General features: G+C 39.0%; 1 protein-coding gene across 3 annotated transcripts in view; it reads left to right on the top strand.

Moving 5' to 3' along the window:
* The window catches only part of UGGT2 (UDP-glucose glycoprotein glucosyltransferase 2), a 194,996-nt gene that overhangs the window by 105,143 nt on the left and 63,069 nt on the right, over positions 1-26,784 (top strand). For all 3 annotated transcript variants that reach the window (XM_047720254.1, XM_047720253.1, XM_047720256.1), the window contains exons 17-22: positions 12,927-13,091; positions 13,444-13,567; positions 13,664-13,762; positions 15,856-15,950; positions 20,369-20,575; positions 24,448-24,579. In XM_047720254.1, the coding sequence (XP_047576210.1) occupies positions 12,927-13,091; positions 13,444-13,567; positions 13,664-13,762; positions 15,856-15,950; positions 20,369-20,575; positions 24,448-24,579 (822 nt within the window). The remainder of the gene's footprint in view (positions 1-12,926; positions 13,092-13,443; positions 13,568-13,663; positions 13,763-15,855; positions 15,951-20,368; positions 20,576-24,447; positions 24,580-26,784) is intronic.

Genomic DNA, 26,784 nt, shown 5'->3' with positions numbered 1-26,784 from the left:
CTGAGAGTGAGGGTTGTGCGGTCAGATGGAACTTCACGGGAGCATTGAGGTTTTAGAAATTGCTGCTCTGGGGGCTAGGAAGGGTGGTATAGTGAAGCCATGTATAAAAATGGCTATGATACCGAGTTTCTGCTGGAGTTGCCTACCAAAAATTTACAGGAGCATCAATTTCTTTGTTTTTTAAAGATTTTTTTTTTTTTTTTTTAATTTGTCAGAGAGAGAGGGAGAGAGAGCGAGCACAGGCGGACAGAATGGCAGGCAGAGGCAGAGGGAGAAGCAGGCTCCCCGCCAAGCAAGGAGCCCGATGTGGGACTCGATCCCAGGATGCTGGGATCATGACCTGAGCCGAAGGCAGCTGCTTAACCAACTGAGCCACCCAGGTGTCCCTTTTTTTTTTTTTTTTAAGATTTTTTTTTTTAATTTATTTGTCAGAGAGAGAGGGAGAGAGAATTTCTTTGTTTTTTTAAAGTCCAAAATACCAGGCATGTGAATGAAGGAAGGTAGCTGGATAAAGTGCTGTGAGGTTGAAATGTTACGAGCTGTACGTGGCATTGGTATAAGAGGCCCAAAGAGTAGCCCCTGAGAAGACCTCTGGGGAGCGAGCTGGCTGCTTAGAAACGGGAGCAGAGCCAGGAAGCCAGAGGTCTGGTGGTCTCGGTGCAATTGAAAGGCCAGTGCGGTAGTAATAAGGATTGTTTTTAGTTATGGAAGAATGGTTTTCCAAATGATAATTTCTGAATTGAGAACGAGTTTCATTGATATTTTTCATTACTATATTTTCATATAATTAAAAACAAAACTAAAAAGCAACCAAGATGAACTTTCTTTTAGGGCCAAATATGCATGGAGGCATCTCTTTTAATAAAATTACCATGGGACTAAGGAGATTTAGGAAGAAAATTATTTTTAATAAGTAGTCTTCGGGGCTTCTTTGGGGGAGAAGGAACACAAATATCCTGTAGTGATTATGTAAACTCATGGAATAGAAAATCAGGGAGTTTTTATGTATTAAGGATCCTGTTTGCACAGGTTGAAAGCAAAAGGTTGCACCATTGGGATTTTAATATCAGCTGATGGTGAGTGGTAATGATAGGAGTCCTGGACACAATCCCATACTTAGACCTTACATGCTCTGTTTTTCTTTTTCTTTCAGTGGTAGAGCACAGTTTCTGTTCAGACCTTACCTTTCTTAGGGACTGACACTTGTGCAAGAATCCTATCTACTAAGCATGACTGAGATGCATGATGGTGATACCGAGAATCCGTTCTCATTCGAGAGTAAAAATTTTTTCTGTTGGATTTACCCTTTTTTTATATGAATCTGAGACTTCTTAACTGATTTTTTTTACTAAGTTATGTATGCTTTGTTTCTTAAGAACCCTTTTCTGGTTCAAGTTTATTATAGTGTTTAATGCCTTTTATAACACCTCTGTACCTGAAGCTATGAAGTGCATTAAAATGAAATACCTTCCTAAGAATAGCTAGTCAGAAATATTCAAGCTGTTTATTTAATTGCAATATATTGATTAAAAAGTTTAAAATATTCATAATCTTAACTTGCACGTTGGAAAGAGATGAATTCATTTATTCATGTCTATTGTAGGTAAAGGCAACAATAATATCTGCTGTGATACAAATGAATTTGAGATCTTATACAGCCAAAACATACTACTTATTATCAATTGCCATAAAAATATCATCCAAATAACCATGTTATCCTTAAATATTGGAACTCATAACTCAATTTTATCATTTCCCATTAATTGCCTTTCTTATATATAACCATATGTGGATATAAATGTCATTTCCAACTGGACTATAACTACTTCAAGAAAATAAATTTTATTCTTTTGTATTTCTCCAGTTTTGTATTTGCACATCTGAAGTTGTAGATCTATTTGCTGAGTTCCTGTTACAGTAACTGGGATTTGAGCTCTCTTCTACCTCCCTTCGTTCACTTGGTCTCTCCAAGTCCAGGGGCATTACTTAAAATATTTAAAAACTGGGGCGCCTGAGTGGCTCAGTGGGTTAAGCCTCTGCCTTCGGCTCAGGTCATGATCCCAGGGACCTGAGATCGAGTGCCACATCGGGCTCTCTGCTCAGCGGGGAGCCTGCCTCCTCCTCTCTCTCTCTGCCTGCCTCTGTGTCTACTTGTGATCTCTGACTGTCAAATAAATAAATAAAATTTAAAAAAAAATTTAAAAACCACTGTGGCTTCAAGAGCAGCCAGAGAGTGAATCAGAAGCAGATCCCAGAGCTGGAATGGGGTCTTTAGGCCCTCGTGCTGACGGTCACCCTGTAGTGTCTGAATCGTCTGAGAAAGAGGTCAAGGTGCTTCTCCTGGGTGATCGCCGTCCCAGGACTGCAGCTGTTTACCAGCTGCTACAGATGTGTTTCATTACACAAGAAGTGGTAAAGCCTGTCCAGTGCAAACCAGATGATTATCAGGTCTGTTTTTAACACATTTTGGATAAGTGAATATTTAGTGTATGTGACTTTTTAAATGTTCCTTGCTTAGTAAATCAAATACTATGATTGTTTTTCCACTTTTTAGCAACTTTTTTTTAAACTTTAAAAATTACTCCTTTTTTTTTTAACCCATTTTCCATAGATAGTATTATTCTTATTGCAAATGTATCTAGATAGTCAATAGATAGGTCAGATAATCTATCTCAAAATTTTCTTACAAATAAACACATCAGTTAACATTAACCAGCACCTTCCTCACGCACACCAGCCCCTAGAATGCCCTTCCGTAGCCATGCGGACCCTTTCCTTAAAGTGAAACGGTCGTGCTGTTCATGGACGTGAACCTGAGTACAGCTTCCTTTCTGGGTCCACCTTTGCCCTTCATGTTGCAGGTCTCTGCTTTATCTCTGGTTTTGTGAGCACTGTGCCTTTTCTGTTTCTGATTTATTTCTAATTTTACTCCTCTCCCAAGTAAACATGCGTGATAGAAAAATTATTTTAACTCTTTTATGATTAAAAAGCTTATGCTGCCTTTCCATCTTATTGGTAGTTGGACTGGGTGATCCTTCTTCTTCCAGGTTCTGGAGGCTATCTTTACTTTCTCCTAACTCCTAGTAGGCTACAGAGACCAGTGATATCATTCTGATTTTAATTCCTTTGTCTTTCTGCTTTATTTAATTATGTTTTATTTACCCAGCTTGAAAGCTATTAGAATCTTTTTCTCCCTGGTGTTTGGAAGTTTCATGCTGGTGTATCTTCGTATTGGTCCTCTTTTATTCAGGGTATTGGGCATTTGATGAGTTCCTTCTGAAGGTTTGTCTTCATTCTGGGAATTTCTTTATTTCTCTAATGCTTTCCTTCATCTTCTTTGTCCTTTCTGAATCTTCTCAGTTGAGTCTCTATTTGCTTTCTCTTCTTTTTTTATTCCTTTGTCCTTTTTGTTCAATTTTTAAAATTTTTCTGCAGATCTTTCTTGTATCCTATTCCTGTTTTATAGCATTTAGCTCTTCTTTCATGGACACAATATATATTTTTTTTATCTAGGAGTGTTAATTTTGTGATGTGTTGCTCTGCTCCCTGCATTATCTCTGCCTTCTACAGCTTCCCTTTTCTCATTCATTTTGATTTCTCTTTTGTGTTTGAAGCATTTGTCAAATGTCTTATGATACCTGGTTATCTTTCACACGTACGTATGAAACTCTAAAAAGCTGATAACGAATACTTGGTTCTTGTGCGTTGGTGAGCCTCCCCCAGGAAGCTGAGCTGACTTCCTCAATTTAAGCAGATTCTTCAAATAAGAATTCTTTATTTTGATCGTAGAGGAGTACATGTGGCCGACGAGAGGATGGAAAGGGTGTGCATATCAGAGGTTACAGCACAGGGTATGTGTGGGACCAGGGTGTGGTCACCACCTGGGTATGAAGGATGGGCACATTCCTTTAATCTCCTGCCTGGTCTCCATCCCCTTTCTCTGCCTGTCATCACCCAGGCTAGCCTTTGTGATTCCGTTTCAGTAGAGAGTAAGAAAAGCAGGACAGCTTTGAAATGAAGCTTGAAGTCAGGTATCATGATGTCCCCAGCTTTGGTTTTCTTTTTCAATGTTCACCTGGTGATTCGGGGTCTTTTCTGGTTCCATACAAATTTTAGGATTGCTTGTTCCAGCTCTGTGAAAAATGCCAATGGTATTTTGATAAGGATGGCATTGAAAGTATAGATTGCTCTGGGCAGCATAGACATTTTCACAATGTTTATTCTTCCAATCCAGGAGCAGGGAATGTTTTTCCATCTCTTTGTGTCTTCCTGAATTTCTTTCATAAATGTTCTGTATTTTCTAGAGTATAGATCCTTTACCCGTTTGGTTATGTTTATTCCTAAGTATTTTATGGATTTTGGTGCTATTGTAAATGGAATTGATTCCTTAATTTCTCTTTCTTCAGTCACATTGTTAGTGTATAGAATGCAACTGATTTCTGTGCATCGATTTTATATCCTGCCACATTGCTGAATTGCTGTATGAGTTCTAGTAATTTGCAGGTAGAGTCTTTGGGTTCTCCACATAAAGTATCATGTCATCTGCAAAGAGAGAGAGTTTGACTTCTTTTTCGCCAATTTAAGTGCTTTTTATTTATTTTTCATTTTCTGATTGCTGAGGCTAGGACTTCTAGTACTATGTTGAACAGTAATGGTAAGAGTGGGGATCCTTTCGTGTTCCTGACCTTAAGGGAAGAGCTTTCAGTTTTTCCCCACTGAGAATGATATTCTCTGTGGACTTTTCATAGATGGCTTTTATGATATTGAGGTATATTCCCTATATCTCTATACTGTGAAGAGTTTTAATCAGGAAAAGATATTGTATTTTGTCAAATGCTTTTTCTGCATCAATTGAGAGGATCGTATGGTTCTTTTATTAATATGCTCTATCACATGGATTGATTTGCTAATGTTGAACCACCCTTGTATCCCAGGAATAAATCCCACGTGGTTGTGATGGATAAACCTTTTAACTTACTGTTGGCTCCTATTAGCTAGGCTGTGATCATCAAGACAGCATGGCATTGGCACACAGACAGACACACAGATCAGTGGAACAGAATAGAGACTCCAGAAATGGACCCTCAACTCTATGGTCAACTAATCTTTGACAAATCAAGAAAAAATATCCAATGGAAAAAAGACAGTCTCTTCAGTAAATGGTGCTGGGAAAATTGGACAGCTGTATACAGAAGAATGAAACTCGACCATTCACTTACACCATACACAAAACTCTAAATGGATGAAAGACCTCAACGTAAGACAGGAATCTATCAAAATCCTAGAGGAAAACACAGGCAGTCACCTCTTCGACATCAGCCGCGGCAGCTTCTTTCAAGACATGTCTCCAAAGACAAGAAAAACAAAAGCGAAGTGAACTTTTGGGACATCATCAAGATAAAAAGCTTCCGCACAGCAAAGGAAATAGTCGACAGAACTAAGAGGCAGTCCTCAGAATGGGAGAAGATGTTTGCAAATGACATTACAGATAAAGGGCTGGTATCCGAGATCTATAAAGAACTTCTCAAACACCCAAGAAACAAACAGTTGCATCAGAAAATGAGCAGAAGACATGAACAGACACTTCTCCAAAGATGACATACAAATGGTTAACAGACACATGAAAATATGTTCAATATCACTAGCCATCAGGGAAATTCAAATCAAAACCACACTGAGATACCACCTTAGACCAGTTAGAATGGCCAAAATTAACAAAACAGAAAACAAGAGTTGTTGAGGATATGGAGAAAGGGGAACCCTCTTTTTTTTCTTTTTTTAAAAAAGATTTTAGCTTCTGCACAGCAAGGAAGCAGTCAACAAAGAGACAACCCATGGAATGGGAGAAGATATTCACAAGTGACTCTACAGACAAAGGGATAATATCCAAGATCTATATAAAGAACTCTAACTCAACACACACAAAACAGATAATCACGTCAAAAAATGGGCAGAAGACATGGACACTTCTCCAAAGAAGACACAGATAGCTACCAGACACATGAAAAAATGTTCATCATCATTAACCATCATCAGGGAAATTCAAATCAAAACCACATTGAGACACCACCTTATACCAGTTAGAATGGCAAAGATTAACGGAAACAACAATTGTTGGAGAGGATGTGGAGCAAGGGGAACCCTCTTACACTGTTGGTTGCAAGTTGGTGCAGCCACTTTGGAAAACAGTGTGGAGATTCCTCAAACAATTAAAAATAGTGCTACCCTATGACCCTGCAATTGCACGACTGGCTATTTACCCCAGAGATACAGATTTAGTGAAAAGAAGGGCCATCTGTACCCCAATGTTCATAGCAGCAATGTCCATAATAGCCAAACTGTGGAAAGAACCAAGATGCCCTTCAAAGGACGAATGGATAAAGAAGATATGGTCCGTATATACAATGGAATATTACTCCTCCATGAGAAAGGATGAATACCCAAATTTGTATCAGCGTGGATGGGACTGGAGAAGATTATGCTGAGTGAAGTAAGTCAAGCAGAGAGAGTCAATTATATGGTTTCACTTACTTGCAGAGCATAAGGAATAACATGGAGGACCTTAGGAGAAGGAAAGGAAAAGTGAGCTGGGGGAAATCGTAGGAGGAAATGAACCATGAAAGACTGTGGACTCTGAGAAACAAACTGAGGGTTTTGGAGGGGAGAGGGTGAGGGTATAGATGAGCCTGGTGGTGGGTAAAGGAGGGCATGTATTGCATGGAGCACTGGGTGTGGTGCATAAACAATGAATCTTGGAACACTGGAAAAATAAAATAAAAAGATTTTATTTATTTATTTGACAGAGACATAGAGAGCACAAGTAGGCAGAGCAGCAGGCAGAGGGAGAGGGAGAAGCAAGCTTTCCATTAAGCAGGGAACCTGATGTGGGGCTTGATCCCAGGACCCTGGAATGATGACCTGAGCTGAAGGCAGCTGCTTAACTGACTGAGCCACCCAGACACCTCTAGAAAGGGAATGCCCTTACACTGTTGGTGGGAATGCAAACTGGTACAGCCACTCTGGAAAACAGTATGGAGGTTCATCAAGATGTTAAAAATAGAGCTACTCTACAACCCAGCAATTGTATTACTAGGTATTTACCCTGAAGATACAGGCATGATGAAAAGAAAGGACACCTGCACTCCAGTGTTCATAGCAGCAATATCCACTGTAGCCAAACTGTGAAAGGAGCCGAAATGCCCTCCAACAGATGAATGGATAAAGGAGATGTGGTTCATGTATACAATGGAATATTACTCATCCGTCAGAAAGGATGAACAACCACCATTTGCTTCAACATGGATGGAACTGGAGGAGATTATGCTGAGTGAAATAAGTCAAGCAGAGAAAGACAATTACCATATGGTTTCACTCATATATGGAACATAAGCAATAGCACAGAGGAACACAGGGGAAGGGAGGGAAATGTGAAGGGGAGGAAATCAGGGAGACAAACCACAGAAGACTCTGGACTCTGGTGAACGAAACTGAGGGTTATAGAAGGGAGGGAAAGGTGGTGGAGGTAACAGGATGATGGACATTAAGAAGGGCAGGTGATGTGATGAGCACTGGGTGTTATATGCAACTAATGATTCGTTGAACACTACATCAAAAACTAATGATGTACTATATGCTGGCTAATTGGACAGAATAAAAAAATTTTTTTTAAAAATCTATTAATCCGCCACCCGCCCTAAGGAAGGAAGGAAAGAAAAGAAACAAAGAGCAAGAGAGAGAGAAAGAAAGAAAAGCAGGACACTGTGGTTTTGCAGCATTGAGAAAGGGGCCTTGAGAGGTAACTGCCCTGAGTGCAGACTCTGGGGCATGTCCGCGCTCTACTCTCACCCTCCCTCTGAGGCACCAGGTGTCTCCAGGGATGCTGCAAATGTTCGTGTTCTCTTCTGTCTGCACAGATGTGACTCCCTTTTTACTTTGCTTACCTGCTTCTTTTCTCTTGTTTTCCTTTACCCTTGTGGGCTCATATTTTCTATCATTATATTCTCACTTTAGTAAAATATGTGAGGAGAAGACAGATGAGCATATGTGTGGATAAATCTACCATATTTAATCAGAAAGCCACTTTTACTCTTAAAAAGTAAAGCAGTGAAATGAGTATTTAAGTAGTGTTAGTTTTTAAGTGTCTGCAGTCATTGTCTCCTAAAGTTAAGAGTGTTAAGTATCTCTGTAAAGATTAAGGACACCAAATACTCCTCAGAAGTTGCTTTTTTTTTTTCTTTTAAGTGTGTGAGTACACAATTCCCTTTCCAGCTGTTTCACTGCTCTCCTTCCCCGTGGCTGTCCTGTAATGATCTAGTTCAGTCTCAGTCAGGAGACAGCTTCAGTCTCCTGTTGGCCCATCTTTCCCAAATCTCTCCAACCTCTAATTTAGGCCAGACCCTGTGTTTACATGAGAGCCCTTCAGTCATGCTTCGTCTCCCCACTCCTTGCCCCTCCCAAATGTTATTCTAGACATTCGTCAGTCTCCTAAGCCCCTTGTCCATCTTCCTCTTCGGGCCTAGAAAGTCATTCTGACTCCTCCATGACAAAATAAACAAGTTTAGGCCTTCATTCGCCAAATTCCTGTTCCTCTAATTTTCTCTCTTCCTCTAAACTTTGCCCTTTCAAGAGATAATTATTTATTGAGAACTTACAATGTTCAAAGCACAGTATCTAAAAGAATAGAGCACAAGAAGTTCTCTTGAAATTTTTTAGAAAAAAAAAATGTAATAGAACAGAGAGACAAATTCAAAGAAATGAATGTAAGAATAAATGATAAACAAGTAGAGACTCAATCCAGAAGACTCAGAAAGAACAGAGAAAACAAAGGGAAGGAAAGCATCAGAGAAAGAACACAATGAAATCCCTGAGGTTGACGGACACGAGTGCTGCCTGGAAGGGGCCACCAGACACACAACATGTAGGATGAGGGAGGAGTGCTCTGGGGATGGATGTGAGGAATTCATCTCTGAGGCCTGAAGGAGGAGGAGGAGCTGGATGCAAGAAAACAAGAAAGCGACAGGAAATTAACCTCCCAGAGAAAAAATGTCAGGAGGTCCTGAGTCGTGAAGACCTATGAGAAGCTGCTGTTGCCTCTCTGTGGGCCACAGCCAGGTGTTGTGTTTGTGTCGTGGAGGGAAGTTCACAGGGTGAGCTGGAGAAGTAGGGGGCCAGCTTGCACAGTGAACACTATTAAATTGAGCTCAGAACAAAGACCTTGGGAACGGTAAAAAATCTGAGAGGATGTTAAGCAGTGAAGAGACCACGCCCTGCCGTATTTTGAAAGGGCATTATTGTGCGTTATTCCGAAGCGATTGTTGGAAGGTGAAAGTGTATGGGGTTGTCTGTAGCTCAGAAAAGAACCAACAGAAACTGCCCCACAGCTTTTACAAATGGCAAGAAAGACCGTGAAATCAAAGAGCTCGCGGGCACCAGATCTGTTCGGTAACAAAAATTCAACCAAGTACATTTTGAAGATCTAATTGGCTTTTTAACATGATTCCTGACTAGGGCATGATCCCATCTAACAAACGGGGATGTTCTGAGGAGTTAAACCAAGTGGAAGGTTTTAGAGAAGGAAGGTGGGGCGGGTATGTTACTAGTCAAAGAAAGGGAATGTTTCGGTGAGTGGCTTTTCCTTAGGGGAAAAGAGAGAGTCTTGCCAGGCAGACTACCTCATCTTTCTTCCGGGGGTGGAGAGTGCCTGTGTGGCGGACTTATTGGTACTGATCTGATGGAAAAATTCCTGACGGATGGGTTAAGACTACATTTCTGAGGGAGACTAAAGCTACAGTTAAATTAGGTATTAAGCCTGTTTAGGAACTCAGTCTAACAGGGCTAAAATTTTAAAATTCTGTGTCATTGACTTATTTGTGGTAATTAAAGCTTTTGGAATGGACAGGTTGCCTAATTAGAAGTAACACAGTAAATTAGGGGGCCTGTGTTTCTAGCAGAGACCTCTTTCTGGGGTCCGTACCCATGTATGCAGCTACCCGGAGGCCTGCCCATAAGCATCTTAAAAGAATCCAAAACAAGCCCATCATCACCTTCCTTGGGGCCCCGAACAGTTTTTTTTCTTTTTTATGCCCTATCCTAGAAGCTAGCATCATCATTCACTTTGGCCTAGAAGCCTGCTAGAAGCCTAATGGTCATCCTAAGCTGCTGCTTCTCTCATAACGGTCCCAAACAGTACGTTGTTATGTTCTGTCCGTCCTGCTAGCTGAGTGTTTCAGAAACTGCCTCATTCTTCCCTTGCACATTACGACGAGTTGTTTTGGCTCTTGCTTTGTCCTTACCACACTAGTGCAAGAGTCCCTGACCAACATTCCCAGGGCACGCTCTCCCATGCCCTTCTTTCTCACCATTGCCACCGTTGTCTTTTTTTAAAATGAGCAAATCTGATCATATTACTTACCATTATTTACCCTCTTCCTAGATGGAATTGACCATGCCCTCCTGGGTAGCCCTGGATGCTATGCTCACCCTTGTTTTTAATGTAGCCATCTACATTAAAGGATAGGATTTGCATTTTATTTATATGCCTTCATAAGCCTCATATACCCTAAGTGCCCAATAAATGCAGAGATAATATAGTGATTAAGAGTTCAGATTCTTGGTAAAAGAGCTCTAAGGACAAATTTTGTTTCTAAAATGCAGTAGCAATGCAAGCAAAATGCCGGTTTTGGTGGGAATGAGAGAAAGGGGAGACTTCCTCCACTGTTGGTGGGAATGCCAGCTGGTGCAGCCACTCTGGAAAACAGTGTGGAGGTTCCTCAAAAAGTTAAAAACAGAGCTACCCTACGCCCAGCAATTGCACTACTAGGTATTTATGCAAAGGATACAAAAATTCTGATTGGAAGGGATATATGCACCCCTATGTTTATGGCAGCTTTATCGACAATAGCCAAATTATGGAAAGAGCCCAAATGTTCATCTACTGAAGATGCGATATATATGTATAGTGGAATATTGGAATGAATATATATATAGATAGATAGATAGATAGTGGAGTAGTAGAATATTACTCAGCCAGAAAAAAGAATGAAATCTTGCATTTGCAACGCCATGGATGGAGCTGGAGAGTACTATGCTAAGTGAAATAAGTCAGTCAGAGAAAGACAAATACCATGATTTCACTCTTATATGGAAGTAAAGAAACAAAATAGATGAACATAGAGGGGGCATAGAAAAGAGAGAGAGACAAACCAGGAAAAAGACTCTCAACAGAACAAACTGAGGGTTGCTGGAGGGGAGGTGGACAGGGGGATGGGTTAAATGGGGGATGGATATGGATATTAAGAAGGACACTTGCGGGGCGCCTGGGTGGCTCAGTGGGTTAAGCCGCTGCCTTCGGCTCAGGTCATGATCCCAGGTCCTGGGTTCAAGCCCCGCGTTGGGCTTTCTGCTCAGCAGGGAGCCTGCTTCCTCCTCTCTCTCTCTGCCTGCCTCTCTGCCTACTTGTGATTTCTCTCTGTCAAATAAATAAATAAAATCTTTAAAAAAAAAAAAAAAAAGAAGGACACTTGCGGTGAGCACTGGGTGTTGTATATAAGTGATGAATCACCAAATTCTACACCAGAAACTAATACTACAGTTAACTGTTAACTAACCAGAATTTAAATAAAAACGTGAAAAATTTAAAAAAAAATTTTTTTTTAAAGATTTTATTTATTTATTTGACAGAGAGAGATCACAAGTAGACAGAGAGGCAGGCAGAGAGAGAGAGAGAGGGAAGCAGGCTCCCTGCTGAGCAGAGAGCCCGATGCGGGACTCGATCCCAGGACCCTGAGATCATGACCTGAGCCGAAGGCAGCGGCTTAACCTACTGAGCCACCCAGGCACCCTAAAAAAAAAATTTTTTTTAATAAAATGCAGCAGCTGGATGGCTCGGCAGGTTGTCATATGTCATCATCTGTGAGATGAATGTAATGGTAATATTTAGCTTCACAGTGATTTTGAGAGCGTTGGCAATAATAATTATAATAATACATAGTTGTGAATAGCAAATGAATTGTTTAGTCTCACTTTATCACTCACAAGATCAAACCCAGGTGTCGAGCACCTTCAGGATCTGGCCTCTGCCCTGGGTCTGACCACACCCGCATATGTAACTCTGCCCATGGTAGACAAAGAAAACTACTGGCCATTGCCTAAATACGCTGTATTCTCTCTCCCCCTCCATTCCTTGCTGTGCTGTCTCGCTTCACGTGGAATCTCTTTTTCCACTTTGTCTTCCTGGCAAATGTTTATTCATCCTTTAAGACTTTCCACTTTGTCTTCCTGGCAAATGTTTACTCATCCTTTAAGACTTCCCGTGCCACTCCCTCCCACTGCCCCACCCCTTACTCAAGCTTAGCTAGACTTTTCTTCCTGGCTCTGTTTTGTGTCTGTGTGAACCTCTTACGGGCAGACTTTCAGCTCTGCATTCGCAGCATCTAGTGAATGCCGAGGGCATGAATTCAGTAGATGTTTATTAAACAAATGAATGCAGGGATGAATGACTCTCCGATACAGGTAAATGGTGGCTTAAAAAAAAAAAAATGTTATGCCCTATATGAGGGTCAGCAAATCCTGCCCGCCCACTGCCTGGTGCTACATACACCGTTTTCTCCGGACCTTGCTGTGGGTCCACATCCGGGTGTTGGGATTCATGGCTGGGCTAGGGAGGGCATCAAAGCTGCGTCATTGAGACAGAACCCGGATGGCCCACAAAGCCTGAAATGGGTACTAGCTGACCCTTTACAGAAAAAGCTTCCTGATTCTTGCTCTATGTGGGTGAATTCCTTTAAAAAATGTTTGGAAAGGACAGGTTCGATGAGCAACGTTCACATTTTTTTCTATGGCGTATAAAACTATGGCAGTGTTCATATGCATTTCTTTTCCAGACAGCCATATTCAGTTTAACACTCTGGCATTTTTGAACTAAACAGGAAGGAGCAAGCTTTTACAGGATGACTGGCCTGGGTCCTTTGCCTCAAGCCCTTTATAATGGAGAACCCTTTAAGCTTGAGCAGCTGAATGCTGAAGAGCTGGAAACAAATGTTCTTCACAGAATGATGGATGCAACCATAAATTTACAGAGGGAGGTTTTGACGGTAGGTAAGCACTTATGAGAAAATACATGGCAAATGATGCTTAAAAATGATTTCTGTACTAAAATATCTTTTCATAGCAAAGATTTCCGTCCTGATCACTTAGCAATTAACTTAAAAGTAGTAATTAGTGAATTAAGCTTACCTATGCATAATTACATCAAGAATTGCTTAATTGGAAAGAAAATTCATAGTTTTACAGGCAAATTTGTTATGAAATTTATTGTATGAATCCTAATTGCCTACATTACTTATTTATTTCGATGACGTAGTTGTTAAGTGTATTCTGTGCAAAACTTTAAAATATATGCATATAAATTGCCTAGATTACCTAAGTAGTATTTTTTTGTTGTAGGGCGTATTAAATGATCGAACAAATGTAATTGATTTCCTTATGGAGAAGAATAATGTCGTACCCCGTGTAAATCCTTCGATTTTGCACACAAAATGGCAGTACCTTAATTTAATATCCACATCAGGTAAAATGATCCTTCCATATACTTTCTACAAATGCTTATTGAGTTGTGAATGTTTTATTAATTGGTTATTTAACATTTAATATGAAAATTTTTCAGTAACTGCTGATGTTGAAGATTTCTCTACGTTCTTTTTCTTGGATTCACAAGATAAGAGTGCTGTAATAGCAGAGAACATGTATTATTTAACCCAAGAAGGTAATAAGCATATTTATTTTCCTGACTTTATTCCTAAAGTAGCAAAATTTGTAATTTTGGTAAGGTGGTTGCATAGTGAATTTGTATGTTGCTATTTGACTAGGGGTCTTGTCAAGAGTTTGTCTTTTGTTAGGATCTAAGCATTGTGCTGAGAAGCTGCCTTCTACCCTGCTGAATCTTACATACACAGGGGTTCATCTTGGTTTTTTGCCTTTTCTCAAAGCAAGCTATTCCATTTTTCACCTTTTTAAGAAAGTGGCAAAACCCTTTTCGGGACTGTGTAAACTGATGCTTCACACTGCATGAATAAGAGTGTAATTCCCAGATCAGAGGAGAGTAGTTCTGCACTCGCTTAAACAACATCAAGGCTTTTGCTTACATTGAGGATTATAACAAAGGAGGGGAGACTGATCCAGGACGGTGCTTGCAAATATGGACTTGCAAATATAGCCTGGACGGGGGCATCTGCAGTGGGTTCACAGTGACCTATTCCGATAGGCAAAGGTAGAGTTTGGTTGGGTTTGTTACCTTTTGTTTTGTTTGACCATCTTTGCCCTAGAGAGAAAAAATGAGAGCCGATACACATTAAGATAAGAGAAGGCTGCTTTTTATCTCTGTGTGTAAAGCAGTCATCTAACAATGAGAGTGATTTCAAGATAGGATGAACTGTGTAGTAAGTGGTGTATTTTTACATATGGAGTTTTAAGCTGAGGCCTCCCAGCCAGTTTTTTAGAATGCTGTGGAATCAAGTTTGGGCCAGATGGTTGTAGAATTACTTTCTAACAGATCTTTGATATTATGTTCGTAAAGTGGTCTGTCTCCAAGAAATCCAACAAATAATAAAGTATAATGCAGTTCTGTATGATGGCAGAGTAGAGTCCTGACTATGTTTAATGAAAAGGAAACAGAGAAACAGGGAATAAAAAATAGAAGAAATCTATTTATCAGGTCCTGAGGTGTATTTCGAAAATTATCTCTGGATATCAGAGTAAGTTAGCCTATAATTAATGCCCTGTGGTTAAATCTCTAACAATTTAAAAGAATATTACCTGAGAAACACCTATGTTCCTCTTTCTTGCAATTACGTAAGTGTGTAAAGAAATAATGGAGTTGTGAGAAATTTACATAGCACTTCTGAAATAATTCTCAATTTACTATGATGGTTAAAAGTGCTGCGCTAAGAAGACATTAGAATTCTTTCCCTTTCTTCTTTGAAAAGAATATACCACTACCTTACTCTTAAGTTGCTTCCATGTGGACTCAATGTTAGCCTTCTTGTTAACAGTTTTTGTGTAATATTGTGTAGATGTTACTGAGTATGTAGTAACTGTAGCTTCCCATCTCTTCAGGACTAAGTTTTTGATATAGCAGATTTTTAGCACTTGTTTTAAGTAGGCCATGTGATCGGGGGGACTAATTTTTCTATAGGTTTTAAAGATAACTAAACTAGTATTATTTCGGGTGACAGATGCTGAGCCTAGGTGAAATTAAACCCATTAAACTGACTTCAGAATTAAAAGTTTCTCTTCGTGGCTCCAAATTTTCAGATTTTTCTGAAAAAAATAATTGTATTGCTGTTGCTGGCACAAGGTGATGTAGATTAGGCCAAGTTAATGACAACCAGTTTTTTTTTCTTTGAAGTAAATGAATTATAAGCTAATAAAACATTGCTGTTTTTAATATCTACTGATAAGCTTTATTGTATCTAGTTTTACATATAGTGGGGTATAAGTATCAGTTTAAAGAAAATGTAGCTGTAGCTAGAAGATAGTTTTGTTACCAACACTGAAAACATAATAAGCATAATGTAATTTTCACCTACTAATAAAAGAATTCCACAGATAGGTCCCTTAGGGACTATTCTTTTTGGCATCTGAGTTTCTATAAACTTATAGAAAACTCTTCTAGTATTTTTATACACATGTCAGTGTGTGTGTGTGTGTGTATAATCTTTAACAATATTTGCTTATTTTTTAAAAAATTAAATTTAATATTTTAATAATTTTTAATGTATGTTGTTAACTGGAAACATTCCCTGCTTTTAGTTTGATTTTTAGAAGAGGTAGTTTGACTAAACTATTTGAAACTTTCAGAGGATGATGTAATTTCTTCAGTTACTATCTGGATTATTGCTGATTTTGACAAACCATCTGGGCGAAAACTACTGTTTAATGCATTAAAGTTCATGGTGAGTATTTAGATGTTTATTCTTATTACAAAAATTTTAATTTTTTGTTAATTTTGAGAAAGCCAAATGAAGAACATGCATTCAGTCTTTATTCCCCTCCCTATTAACATTTTAAATACCTCAAGTTGTTGTTAAAGGAACTTAGGAACTCCCTCACAAAATTCCTGTGTTCAAATCTGATGGCCTTGTGATGGCATTTGGAGGTGGGACCTTGCGGAAGTAAGTAGGTCATGAGGTGGAGCCCTTGTGAATGGGATTAGCGCCTTTGTAAGAAGAGACAGGAGAGAGCCTTGCTCCTTCTCTTCCCATCATGTGTAGATAAAAGGACAAATCAATAGTCTGCAACCTGGAAAAGGTTTCTCACCAGAACCTGACCAGGCCAGCACCCTGATCTCAGGTTTCCCGGTCTCCAGAACTATGGGAAATAAGTTTCTGTTCATTTGTTGCCACCCTGTTTATGGTTACTGTGTTGTAGCAGCCAAAACTGACTAACACTTAGCAGTTATAAATAAGCTATTAAAACAGAGTGAATGGTTCTGGACCCTGCCATTACAACGATGACCCCAAATCTGCTTTTTACCAACAAAACCTCATAATAGCAATTTTTCATCACATTATCAGGCAACACTTTATTTCTCTGATTATTTAAGAAAAAACAAATTTTTTCTCTCTGAAGAGTATTTTAAGCCTTAAATCAACCTTCATTTTTTGTTATTAGAGAATTACAAACCAATATACTTCAAGGGGGTACATTTCTATAAAGAGCACCTGAGTGGCTTAGTCGGTTAAGCATCTGACTCTTGATTTCTGCTCAGGTCATGACCTCAGGGTCAGGAGATTGAGTCCTGCATGGGGCTCTGCGCTGGGTGTGGAGCCTGCTTCCCTCCTCCCCCCCCACCCCCCACCCCCGCCCATTGTCATTCTCTCTAAGAAAAACAAACAAAAATCAGAAAACTCTTTTATAACCTTCTTTATTTCTAAGGGAGCATTAAAGTCTGTCTAGATTAAAAACACCTAAGAAACATAAACCAAAATATTTAATGAAATTGTTTTGTATTAGCTAAGTGTAAATCTGTTGCTGATAACAAATTACCCATAACTTAATGGCTTAAAACAACAGTTTTTTCCCCATTGTCTGGGGTTTAAGAATTCAGGAGTGACTCAGCTGAGTACAGAAGTGGGTATCATTGGCGGCCATCTTGGAGGTGCTCTACCACATCAAAAATAGTTGATACATTTTAAACAAAACATAACATTAGCTAGGAGAATTTTCATGTCATGTTAGATAATCTCAGAATACACTGTGACTTCTTTAAGTGGCCTGCAGACCAGCATTTTCCAAAAAGGGTGTTTGGGATCTAAGGAGTACATCACTTCTTCCTTCTCAAGAATTTCTGGTAGCATGTTCTTTGTAAGGCTGACAGGCTGCCTTTTCCCAGTAGTTACAGTGTATATGGCTCTCCCATTATGCACATATTGGTATGTTTAATGGTGTCCTGCGTATCTCTAAGGATCTATTCATTTTTGTTCATTCTGTCTTATAGATTATAGTCCTATGGATTTATCTTTAAACTCAGCGATTCTTCCTTCTGCCAACTAAAATCTATTGAACCCCTCTGAGGGAATTTTTTATTTCAATTATTGTACTTTTCAACTCCAGAATTTCCATTTGGTTCTTTTTTTTTTTTTTATAATTTCTATCTGTTATTATTCTCAGTGTAATAACTTGTTATAACCATACTTTCCTTTAATTCTTTAAACATGATTCCCTTTAGTTCTTTGAACATATTTATATGTCTGCTAAGTCCATTATCTAAGGCCCCTCCAAGATCGTTTTTAATGCTTGTTATTTTTCCTTTGCATAAATCATACTGTCCTATTTGACCGCATGTCTCATAATTTTTTATTGAAAACCAAACATTTTGGATAATACACAGTAGCACATTCGGACACCAGTAACACCTCATCCCCACGGTTACCCATTGTTTGTTTGATCATTTGTTTTTGTGTTTAGTGATGGGAGGGAACTAACTCTGTTGTCTATTTCCCTCTTATTGTTTATCTCTGATGTTCCTACTTAGACTCTTTTCCTTGTTTTTATCTTTTATCTTCTTTCCTAGAGACTGCCTCTGAGTCAACAAAAGCCAATTATTGCTCAAAGTTTGTGCTTGAGTCCCCCATAAGTGGTTAGATGTCCACACTTCACTGTTGGATGTGTACTTGACTTAAAGGCTACTTTTCAGTTCAGGGATTTTATGATTTTGCCCCACATTCATCCGATTCATCTAGAATTCCCTTTCTAGTTACTCCTGAGAAGATTCAACCTTTGGCATGAAGTCTTCCAGACTGCCCAGAATGGATTTAATATTATTTTTAAACCTGCCTTCCTCGGAGTTGCCTGGTCAGAGTAGCTTTTTTTTTTTTTTTTTTGAAGATTTAATTTATTTATTTGAGAGAGTGAGAGAGATAGATCATGAACAGAGGGGAACTGTAGAGGGAAAACGCGGCTCCCCACTGAGCAGGGAGCCCAATGCTGGACTCGATCCCAGGACCCCGGGATCATGACCTGAGCCGAAGGCAGACACTTAACAACTTAGCCACCCAGGTGCCCTCCAAGGAGCTTTTTATTCAGCAGTGTTTATTCAGGGAACACCTTCAAATGTGTGCCATGCCCAGTTCTCATTTTCCTAAGTGAGGCCAGTGTAGAATATATGCAGTTTCACAGAACCTCAGGGATGCGTGTGATCCCAGGACAGCTCTTTTCATCTGTCTCTTTCTCTGGTTCTCGCTGTTAGACCTCTGGCTGCTCTATCATTTCACCTAACATTTTCTTGCCTGGAGGACCCTATGAAAACAGGCTCCAGATGGAATTTCATCCACAGGCTATAATTTGCTGACTCCTGATCTTGTTTATTAACTAAATTATCTGTGGTATCATTTTGGAGTTTTATTCTTTCCAGTATTACATCTTGAGCCTCTGTCATTTTCAGTTCATTGTAGCCAGCTTGTTTTTAACCGCGGCCTTTATCTTACTGGGGCCTCTCCTTAAGGCTCTCTGGGGCTGTTTTTTGGAAACCATGTTTTCTTTTCAAAACTACACAAAGTTCAAAGGACTGATGTAATGAACACTTATATATCCAACACCCTAGATTCTATAATTGTTAACATCTTGCTATATTTGATTTATCTAATTATCTGTTTGTAGGGGGGAAGGGCAGGAATGGTCTAGATCATTATAAAGTAAGTTGTAGAGATCAGCATATATCATCCCTTAATACTTCAACATGCATTTTCCAAGAATTAGGAGATTCTTCTACATAACTGCAATAGCCCCTCACATTGTTAGTACTAAGTCTTCATTAAATCGTTCCCACAAAGGTGTCTTTTCTTTTTTCAAAGCAGGATCCAAACATGCTTCCCACAGTGCATTTCATTGTTAAATTTCATTAGTCTCTTTTGTTGTAGAACAGTCACATCCACATTTTGTCTGGTGACTTTTTAAAGAGACCAAGTTAGTTGCTTTATAGAAAAATCCCACATTCTGAATTTCACTGATTTTTTTTTCTTGTAGTATTTTTAACTTTTCTCTAGCTCTCATATCTCCTCTGTACTGGAAGTTATGTCTGAAGCTTAATTAGATTCAGCTTCAGCATGTTCTGGCAAGAAGACTTCATGGCTAACACTGTATTCTTCTTGCTCTGTTTGTAGAATACCAACAGGAAAAAAAAATCAAATGCCCAGCATCAGTAGAATAGATAAAATAGAGTATATTCATACTGTGGAATTCTGTACAATCCTACAGAATCCTGTGGAATTCTGTAAAACTACAGCCACACAAAACAATGTTGGCAAATCTCACAACCAATATGTTAAGTGGAAACAGAGCAGGAAAGAATACATATTGTAGGATTATATGTATATGAAGTTGAAAACAGCTTAAATGTTTAACGATGATACTTAGGGGATGAACCAGAAAGCAGCAAGATTGATACAACCAATACATAACAGGGTAGTGGTTGTTTCTAGAAAAGTGGGAGGGTGTAGTGACAGGCAGGGTGTAAGAGAGATGACTCTGGGTTGCTGATATGGCTCTGTTTCTCCACCTGGGTTATAGTTTTATGGGCTTAATTTCATTAAGCTTTGCACTTCTGTTTTCTGTATTGTTTTATATGTGTCATTTCACACACAAAAAGAGGGTAAACAAAGTTGCATTCTAAAACACTTTATACTAAGAGGTGAAGCACTTCAAGTTACTACAATGGCTGTTTGTAGGCTGTGTCAGTAGGTGCACGTTCAGTACAGTCCACCCAGAAAGATGCTGTGTGGTACACTGAACAGACTTGATGGGAAAGAAAACAGTTCAGCTGTACAAAGACATGCGAAATCTGATCTTTTTCACCTATAAATGTGTTTTGCAGAAAACAAGTGTTCACAGTCGGTTGGGGGTTATTTATAATCCTACTTCAAAAATAAATGAAGAGAACACAGCTATTTCTAGAGGAGTTTTGGCAGCTTTTCTTACACAGAAAAACAGCTTTTTGAGAAACTTTCTCAGGAAACTGGCAAAGGAAGAAACTGCTACAGCTATTTACTCTGGAGAAAAAATTAAAACATTCCTTACTGAGGTCAGTACCTATTTGTTTGGAATAATAAGTATCTGTTGTGTATTTAGGAAGTATAAGCCAGTGTTACCATGTTGCTGAAAAACATCAATAAATAAGTATAAGCAATTGGGCATAATAAACATTCCTTCAAACGAGAAAAGATAAATATTAAATGATATGACTTTGCATCAAGGCATTTAGCAAACCAAATATTTCTACTACTACTTTGTGATCCTTGAAGTTGATGGCATTCTGGTTAGGACATGGACTTAAATGAAGAAATGGGAGGTAAAGGATTATGTAAATAATACTCAGGTATTTCCCTGAAGGGATCCAGTATGAGGGACATTATAAAGATGGAAAATGATCCTCAAGAAGGAAGATTCATTAATCCTTTCAAAACTATTTTCTGATTGTCTGCCAGACAGTGGAGATGCACTTGTGAACAAGGCAGGTATATTCAGTCCCTGCTTATGTGAAGCTTACCTGGTAGTAGGAGAGACAGACAGACTGAATAGTACTGGAACAATATAAAGAAAGAAGAGGGTAGATAGTTTGAGGGATGCTCTTTTAGCTGGAGTGGTCAGGGAAGGCATCTCTAAAGAGTTTACATTTAAGCAGAGGTCTGAAACGAGAAATCAAGCCATGGAAAATCTGCGGGAAGAATGTACCAGATTAAGGAACACAGTAAGTCTAAAGGACTGCCTCAGAGGTCAGCTTTCCAGGTCTGAATATGGGCAGAAGATCATCATGAGCAAAATAGAGACAGCGATGTGGAGACTACAAGGAGATGAGGTCAGGAACAGAACCCAGATATTTCAAGCACCTGTAGGACATGGTAAGGGCTTGAAGTCTTTCCTGAGTATAATGGGAAACCACTGAGGAATCTTGAAGAAGTGAGTAATCTTTAAAAAGATGACTTTGAATGCCATGTGAAGATTTGGTGGTAGGCAGACAAGAATGGAAATGGGATGAACAGTTAGAATGCTATTGCGATAATCGAGGCAAGAAATAATGGTGTCTTGGACTAGGTGGTGGTGGTAGAGATAGTGAGGTGGTTGGCACATATATTTGTTACAACTCTAGTCAACAGGATTAGCTGATCAGTTGTATGTGACATAAAAGGTAATACCCTTCCATTTTAGCTTGAGTGGCTTGAATCGATGGTGGTGTCTTTTTTTGAGATGGGGAAATCTAGATGAGCTTTGGACACATAAGGGATCAAAAGTTAAGTCTGAACATGTTGGAAGTTCCTGTTGGACATTCAAATGGAGATGTTGGATTGACAGTTGAGTTAATGAGTATAGAAATCAATTCAGGGTTGTTGGGGTATTTTTAGAGTCAGACACTTTTGAGAGTTACCAACATTATACACAATTTAAAGCCAAGAAACTGGATGAGATACCTCAGGAGTAAGTTGGATGAGAGAAGAGATGCTGAAAACAGAGCCCTGGAACATGCCAACATATAGAAGTGTGCAAGAAAAGGATGATCCAGTAAAGGAGACAGATGGAGCAGCCAACAAGTTAGGAACTTAACCAGGCAAGTATGGTATCCTGAAAGCCAGTTGGAGAAAATAATTCAAGGAGGAATGATCAACTATGCCAGATGTTCCTGAAATAGGCTTCATAACTGACCATTTACTTATTAAGGTGGTCATTGATGAGAATTGTTTCAGTGGAGTAATAGGTATAAAAGCAGATTGAAAAGAGAATGGGAAATCAGGAAATGAATGTAAGTAGCCCTTTAAAAAAAAAAAACTTTATTTTATCACGAACAGAGAAATATTTTGTATCTAGAACAGGTCTTGAAGTCAAGGATTTCTAAACTGGGGAGATGTCATTGTTCTATATGGACACAGTCCATCCAAACAATGAGAAAGGATGATACAGAGAGAGGGGACCAGAGTTAAGAGCAAAGTTCTTGAGTAGATGAGAGGTGCCAGGATCCAGTGGACAAGTGTTAACTGTTGGTCTTAAGAAAAGAAATGTTCGGAATGCCTGGGTGGCTCAGTCAGTTAGGCATCTGGTTCTTGGTTTCAGCTCAGGTCGTGATCTCAGGGTCCTGGGATCAAGCCCCATGTCGGGCTCCACCCTCAGCATGGGGTCTGCTTCAGACTCTCTCAAACCCATTCCCTCTGCCCCTCCTCCCTGTGTTCTCTCTCTCTCTCTCCCTCTGAAATTTAAAAAAAAAAAAAAAAGAAAAAAGAAAAGGAACTGTTTGTCTCTTTTAACCAGAAGGAAGGCAGAATGTATGGGCACAGTTGTAGAAGGGTAGATTTATTTGGTGGCAGCAGGATGAAGTACTTCTAATTATATTCATTTTCAGAAGAAATTCCGGTCATTGCCAAGTGTAAGAGTAAGAGTAGGTATTATTAGGGGTTGGAGGAAAGAGGAGAAAATGCCACATATTTCTCTATTATTCTGAGAGTAGGCAAGTGAATTTAATACATTAGCATGGGAAGGTTTCTTAGGGCCCACTTGATGTTAATGACCCTAAATTGAAAGTGAAAATAGTATTAGTTGCATGTTTTTCTCTAGCTGTATTAACAGTTTGGTTCTAGTTGCAGGGGAAGCAGAGTTGTGTTCAAACAGAGCTGGGGATTTGCCAGGTGAATATGAATTCAGGGAGGCATTTAAGGGAGCTAAGCATGGAAGGTTTTTGTTGTGGTAAAGGACTTTGGGGTGTAACTCAGGAGGAAAATTATGGCAGGTATGATGGTCAGTAAATAAATGGTAGGGGTTGAGGACCGAAGGGGTTGAATAATGAATGGTCTGATGACACCAGGTTGCATGAGCTGGAAGTTCTGGAGCTTGTGGTCAGAGATGGGATGATTGAGATGGAGATTTTGGAAGAAAGCAGGATCTAAGACTGTGCTGTCCATTACTGTATCCACTAAACTGAATGTGGCTCTTTAAGACTTAAATGAAAATTAAGTTAAAATTTAAATTCTGGCACGTGTGGTGATGAGCACTGGGTGTTATATGCAACTAATGAATCACTGAGCACTATATCAAAAACTAATGGTGTACTGCATGCTGGCTAATTGAACACAATAAAACATTTTAAAATATGAAATATGAAATAAAAATAATAAATATGAAATATTTATTATTTAAATAAAATATGAAATTAAAAATAAATAAGTAAATAATTTAAGTTCTGTGCCCCAGTCATACTAGCCACGTGGTAAGTGCTCAGTGAGTGCAGTGAAACATTCCTACCATCGTGGGAACAATGAACATGTTAGAAATTCGGAATTTAAGGCCCTACCCTGGATCTTCTGAAATAGGAACTACATTTTAATAAGATACCAGGTGATGGAACATTAAATATTCATAAGTACTGATATGGAGAAGTGTGTCTTGGTGTGCAGATGTGAAGAACCTGTTCGTGGTTTATTTTCTGTGAATGTCCATATATTTTTTGACTCTAACCAAGGATTACTTGTGTATTTCAGAAATAAAATACATTATTACTAAATTAGTTTTTTGAGATTGGCAGACTGAGGTGAGATAGGGTATTTCTATTTTAAACCGTTGTTTTTACCAAGTGTTCCAAATAGGGCTACTGAGTTCAGAATTTAATAAACATTTGTTTCATTTCTTTAATGTTAAATTTCTGTTGATGCCTCCCAGCCTATTACTAATCAATAATCCACCTGAAATTTTCTAAAAATGAATGTCACATATCTGCTCATAACAAGATTTACAAATATGGTAACTGACTTGGCAAAGAAATATTTTTTTTTAAAGTTGCAGAAGAAAGTCGTACTTTTAAAAATCATAATTTAGAATAATTTCAAATTTTGCATTAATATAAAGCAGGCTTTAAGGAAGTGATTTAATATATTTTTCTCTTGCTAATTTCATCCTTCTTAATTTATGCTTTAGGGGATGGATAAGAATGCTTTTGAGAAAAAATATAACACTGTTGGAGTGAATATTTTCCAAACTCATCAGCTGTTCTGTCAAGATGTACTTCAGTTGCGTCCTGGAGAACTAGGTATTGTCAGCAATGGGAAAGTAAGTAGAAAAAGCAGTTGCTCACTTTTCTCGTGGACCTGTGCTAGAGGGGTTTCAGATGTGTCTGTCTCACAACATACCTGCTGCAGCACTTGCAGAGGTCGGGGCTCCTATGCCAGACACAGCACATAGGTCTGAGCATGAATGATAGGGCATGCTACTGGTTTCCTCACCCCAGCCCCCACTGATGACAGCGCTGAAGGTGGTGGGTAAGACTGTTTCATGGGGAGAGTTTTAATTTGGCTGTGTTACTAGTACTAGAACGAACAACTTCATATCCATTACAGCACTGTGACTGAGAACCACTGTTGCAGTGGGCGTGAAAAGTACCTTGTGACACTTTTTTCTTACCGCTTTTCTCTACAATTGACTAACTTCCGAGAAAGTGTTGGATTGTTATTTTGAAGGTAAAACATAATAGTTATTAAGGTAATCATTAAAATCTATAAGGAAATCCACTCTTACTCTTACCCTCCTAATAAAATTTATTATTAATAGTTTCACCTTCGAACCCTTTTTTCTACTCTACATAGCCATGTCTGGTTTATAAAAATACAGAGTCATAGTCCTATTATATATATGTATGTATAAAATTTTATATCACTTTTTTCTTAGCATATCAGAAACATTTTTCTGATTAGAGAACCTTTATAGAACTACAGAATTCATGATGATATCTACTTATTTTTTGAGTATGAGAATCTGGTTTTATTTCTCAGGAATGATTTAAGTTTTAAAAAATTGAATCTGGTGCTTAGATTTATTAAGATTTCAACTAATGCAATGTGTTTGACATATCTTTGCTTGAACTACCAAATTATATATGCCTAAATTGTCTTCCAAGCTGTATATAATAGACTCTTAACATTTTCTTTGTTTTCTACGTTGAGAGAGAGAATACATGCATGAGCACGGGGAGGGGCAGAGGGAGAGGGAGAAGCAGACTCCCCGCTGAGCAGGCAGCCCTACGAGGAGAGGGGCTCAATCCCAGGACCCTGGGATCATGACCTGAGCTGAAGATAGACACTTAACTGACTGAGCCACCCAAGCGCCCCTGTTTTCTACATTTCACCAATGTTTTATTACCATATCATTTTCCCTTGAAATTATGTTTATTCTTTTTTTTTTTAATTTTTAAAGATTTTTATTTATTTATTTGACAGAGACACAGCAAGAGAGGAAACACAAGCAGGGGAGTGGGAAAGGGAGAAGTAGGCTTCCAGCAGACCAGGTAGCCTGATGTGGGCTCGATCCCAGGATCCCAGGATCATGACCTGAGTGAAGGCAGACGCTTAATGACGGAGCCACCCAGGTCCCCTGCTTATTCGCTCTTAGTTGAATCTTTATTTTTTTTTATTTTTTTTTAAAGATTTTTTATTTATTTATCACAAGTAGATGGAGAGGCAGGCAGAGAGATCACAAGTAGATGGAGAGGCAGGCAGAGAGAGAGAGAGAGAGAGGGAAGCAGGATCCCTGCCGAGCAGAGAACCCGATGCGGGACTCGATCCCAGGACCCTGAGATCATGACCTGAGCCAAAGGCAGCGGCTTAACCCACTGAGCCACCCAGGCGCCCTTAGTTGAATCTTTAAATAGTAGGAATTGGAGAATAGTGAGGGACTCATATTTGCAAACCTTCACAGATGAATCTATCTGCTTCAGTGTAGCAGCGTTCAAGCTAATTGCATTTGCTTCTAAAGGTTCATGTTTGTTCAGTGCTGTTTTACAAATCAGTGACGACAGTTGTCATGTGTTATTATAGTAATACAAAGTATTTGTGAATTTGATAGTGAGGTATGTGGAAGCACAGAAATTGAATTGCTTTTTTTTTTTTTTTACCGGTTGCTCTAGGAAGAAATGTAGCTTTTTATTTATTTTTTATTCATTTTTTAAAAAATTTTTTTAAAGATTTTATTTATATATTTGACAGAGAGAGCGCATGCACAAGTAGGGGGAGTGGCAGGCAGAGGGAGAAGCAGGTTCCCCACTGAGCAGGGAGCCCGATGTGGGGCTCGACCCCAGAACCCTGGGATTGTGACCTGGGCCAGAGGCAGCCACTTAACTACTGAGCTACCCACATGCCCCGAAATGTAGCTTTTTAGAACAGTTTTACAGTATGTGGCTATCTTTGGCTCTCTGGCATTTTAAGGGATGAAGAGGAAAAAATTACACCTGATATATCTAGTACCTTGCCTTTTGGTAATACA

Source organism: Lutra lutra, chromosome 3, assembly GCF_902655055.1.
Source record: "Lutra lutra chromosome 3, mLutLut1.2, whole genome shotgun sequence".
In the NCBI taxonomy this organism is placed as follows: domain Eukaryota; kingdom Metazoa; phylum Chordata; class Mammalia; order Carnivora; family Mustelidae; genus Lutra; species Lutra lutra.
Note: the sequence above shows the minus strand (reverse complement) of the source record. Positions and strands in the feature narration are given on the sequence as shown.